Source organism: Colobus angolensis, unplaced genomic scaffold, assembly GCF_000951035.1.
Source record: "Colobus angolensis palliatus isolate OR3802 unplaced genomic scaffold, Cang.pa_1.0 Scaffold42, whole genome shotgun sequence".
In the NCBI taxonomy this organism is placed as follows: Eukaryota; Metazoa; Chordata; class Mammalia; order Primates; family Cercopithecidae; genus Colobus; species Colobus angolensis.
In genome coordinates, this window is record NW_012117599.1 from 2702455 (window position 1) to 2707061 (window position 4607).

At 37.9% G+C, this 4607-nt stretch overlaps 1 protein-coding gene across 1 annotated transcript in view; it reads right to left on the minus strand.

Annotated features, from left to right (window-relative positions):
• Window positions 1-4607, minus strand: part of MGAT4A (mannosyl (alpha-1,3-)-glycoprotein beta-1,4-N-acetylglucosaminyltransferase, isozyme A) — a 132172-nt gene that overhangs the window by 63347 nt on the left and 64218 nt on the right. Inside the window, exon 4 of the mRNA XM_011956550.1 lies at window positions 2186-2319. Within this exon, the coding sequence (XP_011811940.1) occupies window positions 2186-2319 (134 nt within the window). The remainder of the gene's footprint in view (window positions 1-2185; window positions 2320-4607) is intronic.

Genomic DNA, 4607 nt, shown 5'->3' on the forward strand with positions numbered 1-4607 from the left:
AAAAAAAAAAAACCAACATTGTTTTCATACTGTATACTAAACACTCCATGAACCTGGAAATTCTAGAAACTCAATTTTTCGAAGTTGAACAGTAGGTGCTCGTCCAACTTGATGAATCTGTTATTTCCTTATAGAATCTAAATTCAAATCCTACAGTTTTTATGTAAGGTATTTGGAATGCTGCTGGGCAAATTGCTGAAACAATGTGAATAAACAGGGTAATATAAAACAATATCCTAGGCTGGGTGTGGTGGCGCACACCTGTAATCCCAGAACTTTGGGAGGCTGGAGTAGGAGGATCACTTGAGCTCAGGAGACAACCTGGGCAACATAGTGAAACCCCGTCTCAACACACACACACAAAATACAAAAAATTAGCTGGGCATGGTGGTGCACAGCTGTAGTCCCAGCTACTTGGGAGGCTGACATAGGAGGATTGCTTGAGCCTGGGAGGTCGAGGTTGCAGTGAGCCAAAACTGCACCACTGCACTCCAGCCTGGGTGACAGAGTGAGATCCTGTCACAAAATATATACATATATATTCATTCAATATAAAGTCCTCTTCATGGTTACTACCACCATCATTTGGTTGTTCTGGTTTAGGCAGTATTCTGCCTGAAACCCACCTCAACAACTCCTTCTGTCTCTTTCTAACCACTTCATTTAGCCATCACCTCCGCATACACATGATTTCCTGTTCTGTTTTGCAACAATTACAAGAATTCAGGTGTTTTTGAACAAGAGACAACCTGTATCAGTTAGGAAACAGCCTAAATGTCTATCAATCAGACATTAAATAAATTGTGCTAAAACCACATAATGAAATATTTTATAGCCATAAAGAATGATGTTGTGATATTTATTCTTGTTAGCATGGGAAAATGTCCACTACATTAAAATATATATAGAATGATCCCATTCATATATAGCTGTACAAGCCACAAGAAAAAAACCCTTAACATGTATTTTGAAATAGTTATATTTATACAGAGGAGTAACAGGTAATTTTTCATTATACATTTATGTAACTGTTTTGAACAGTATGCATTTGTTTACTTCTCTAATAAGGAAATCATCAAGACCATTTTCATTTAAAAAGACATAGGGAACTCTAAAAAGTTACGAATTAGTGGGCCAGAACTATACTATGTCCTAAATCCTTTCCCATTCTGAAACTCTACACAATAATTAAGAAAATATTTACTCTAGGGTCTTATTCCTCATGATTTAAAAAGAACTTTTTCAAGATTTATTCTTTCTCTAAATATTTTGAGGATACTAAAATACAAGAAGTGTGGTATTTCTCATTCACACGATTTCTTAGGAGTACAGCGAAGGGATGAAGAGAATAAAAGGATGATAAAACCCCAGCTGAGACTAAACCTTTTTCAGGTTTCAGGACTCCCAAAGATCATCACTGCAAACATCCAAATTTAAGTCTTAGAGCTAGAAACGGGGACATGTCTTTTTTTTTTTTTTTTACATATTTCTTTTTCTTTTAATTATACTTTAACTTCTAGGGTACATGTGCACAACGTGCAGGTTTGTTACATATGTATACATGTGCCATGTTGGTGTGCTGCACCCATTAACTCATCATTTACATTAGGTATATCTCCTAATACTATCTCTCCCCCCTCCCCCTTCTCCCCACCCACCGACAGGCCCCGGTGTGTGATGTTCCCCATCCAGTGTCCAAGTGTTCTCATTGTTCAATTCCCACCTATGAGTGAGAACCAACCCAAATGTCCATCAATGACAGACTGGATTAAGAAAATGTGGCACATATACACCATGGAATACTATGCAGCCATAAAAAAGGATGAGTCCATGTCCTTTGTAGGGACATGGATGAAGCTGGAAACCATCATTCTGAGCAAACTGTCACAAGGACAGAAAACCAGACACCGCATGTTCTCACTCATAGGGGACATATTCTTAAAGATCTATGGGTTTATCATTCTATTGACAACAAAGATTACTATTCCTGGTTTGTAACTGTAGGAGAGAAGTAAAGGCAAACATAAGTTAGATTTACATTAAACTATCAGATAGAATATATTACCTAAGCTTTACTCATCACATTTTTTAAAAGTGCTTTTAAAAGCATATTCAAATATTCAATTAGGGTTTCAACTCTTATAGGCTATATATGGTAAAAACATAACAACAATTAAATAATTACCTCTCCTATGAAGACTACTATCACACAGTCCAACTTCTCTTCAGGATACAGATTATCAATAAGGGAATGAAGAGTTTCTATGAGGTAAGATTTAACTTCTCTTTTCACTGTGGGAATGCCCATGACTATGGAAACTGAAAAAAAAAATACCGTAATTATATTAAAAAATTGTACAAGGACAATACAGAGAAACACTTCTATTTCAAAAGTATTATACCCTCTCAAATGGATAGGAATAACTGATGGATCAAAATATATTAAGTTTCAGAAAGAAAAATAAAGAATACAAGGGCATACCTGTAATGACTGTAACTCATTTTCACATGGCTTAACCGTAAGAAAAAAAGAACTGATAAAAATGAAATCCCAGCACTTTGGGAGGCTGAGACGGGCGGATCACGAGGTCAGGAGATCGAGATCATCCTGACTAACACGGTGAAACCCTGTCTCTACTAAAAATACAAAAATCTAGCCGGGCGAGGTGGCGGGCGCCTGTAGTCCCAGTTACTCCGGAGGCTGAGGCAGGAGAATGGCATAAACCTGGGAGGCGGAGCTTGCAGTGAGCTGAGATCCGGCCACTGCACTCCAGCCCGGGCGACAGAGCAAGACTCCGTCTCAAAAAAAAAAAAAAAAAGAAAGACATTAAACCTCACACTAAAAATGAATGGCTGTAAAGTATAAACAGCAAACTGTATTATACAACTAAAACTTAAAAATACTGAACATATCTTAAAAATTAACGTCTTATCTATCGACTTCAAGCATAAGACATGCCAAGAAGAGCACAACATCAATTCTGTGGTTGTTCTTGCCAACAATGCATAACCTCAACTTAACCATAAAGGAACATCAGAGAAATCCAAACTGGGTGAATGCTCCACAAAATAACAGTACTCTTTAAAGTGTTATGGTCATGAAAGACAGAGTAATGAACTGTCCCCGATTAGAAAAGACTTAGGAACCATGACAATTAAGTGAAATATGCGATCTTGAGTTGGATCCTGGAAGAGAAAAATAACAACAATGAAACACATGACAAAATTGGAATAAGAGCTAAGGTTAGCTAACAGTGTAGCATTGACGTTAACTTCCTGGCTTTTGATCACTGTACTATGGTCATGTAGGGACACTGGGTAAAGGCAAATGAAAACTTTCTGACCAGGCACAGTGGCTCATGCCTATAATCCCAGCACTTTGGGAGGCAGAGGTGGTGGACTACTTGAGCTCAGGAGTTTCAGACCAGCCTGACCAACATGGTGAAACCCAGTCTCTACTAAAAATACAAAAATTATCTGGGCATGGGGGCGTGCACCTATAATCCCAGCTACTTGGGAGGCGGAGGCACAAGAATCGCCTGGGAGGCAGAGGAAGCAGTGAGCTGAGATTGTGCCCTTGCACTGCAGCCTGGGTGACAAAGCAAGATTCCATCTCAAAAAAAAAAAAAAAGAAAAGAAAAGAAAACTTTGTGTACTATTTGTGTAACATTTTTAAAGTCTAAAATTACAGTCAATGTTCCTATAATGCTTATTTTCAACACAAATTTGTTTCTACATGATTAACATATCAGGGAAAAATTGGAGCATAACACGTGAAGTTCACATTAGCTTACGTGCAATTTGTCTTCTGAAACCAACACCAGGTCAGCAACAGAAAATTGTACCCAGCTGAACTGAGTTCAGAAAATTGAACCGAACCGTGTAGAAATACTGCATACAAAATGCACACACCTCAAAATACCTACCAGCTGTCTCAGTTCACCACAGCTATCAACCACACCCATCCACACTGGGTGTTGCAACCTTCCATCAGATTTGAAATAACCTACCTCACAGCCCTTCACAATAACTTACAAGCTGCAACCTTCAGCAACCCACTTTAACAAGCAAATCTCAGGGCTTTTTCAAGATAGAGTGCCACATCTAAGTATTTCTCAATCATTTATCCTGTGAAAAAATGTGCCACCATTATTATTAGGTTCTTATCCTTTTTTATGTGTAACTGACAAAGTTTTTTGAGTGTTGTGATCCTAACCCCCTTGCTCTCATTTTTTTGCACCATTTTCATACCACAGTGATTTTTTAGGAACATATTGCATTACAGAGGTATTTCAAAGTAAGTTTTTAAAAATTATGCCTTAAAGTCTTAGTATACTAAGTATGTATCAATAGAGAAGTATTTTGAATATGTTAAAAACAACTTAGTCTTAATCGTGCAACAATTTTTTGGAGATACTAAAAAATATTTATAATTCACAGAATTCTAATGCCAGCGGCTGGGTGCAGTGGCTCACGCCTGTAATCCCATCACTTTGGAAGGCCAAAGCAGGTGGATCACGAGGTCAGGAGATCGAGACCATCCTGGCTAACATGGTGAAAACCTGTCTCTACTAAAAAAAACAAAAAATTAGCCAGGCATGGTAGCA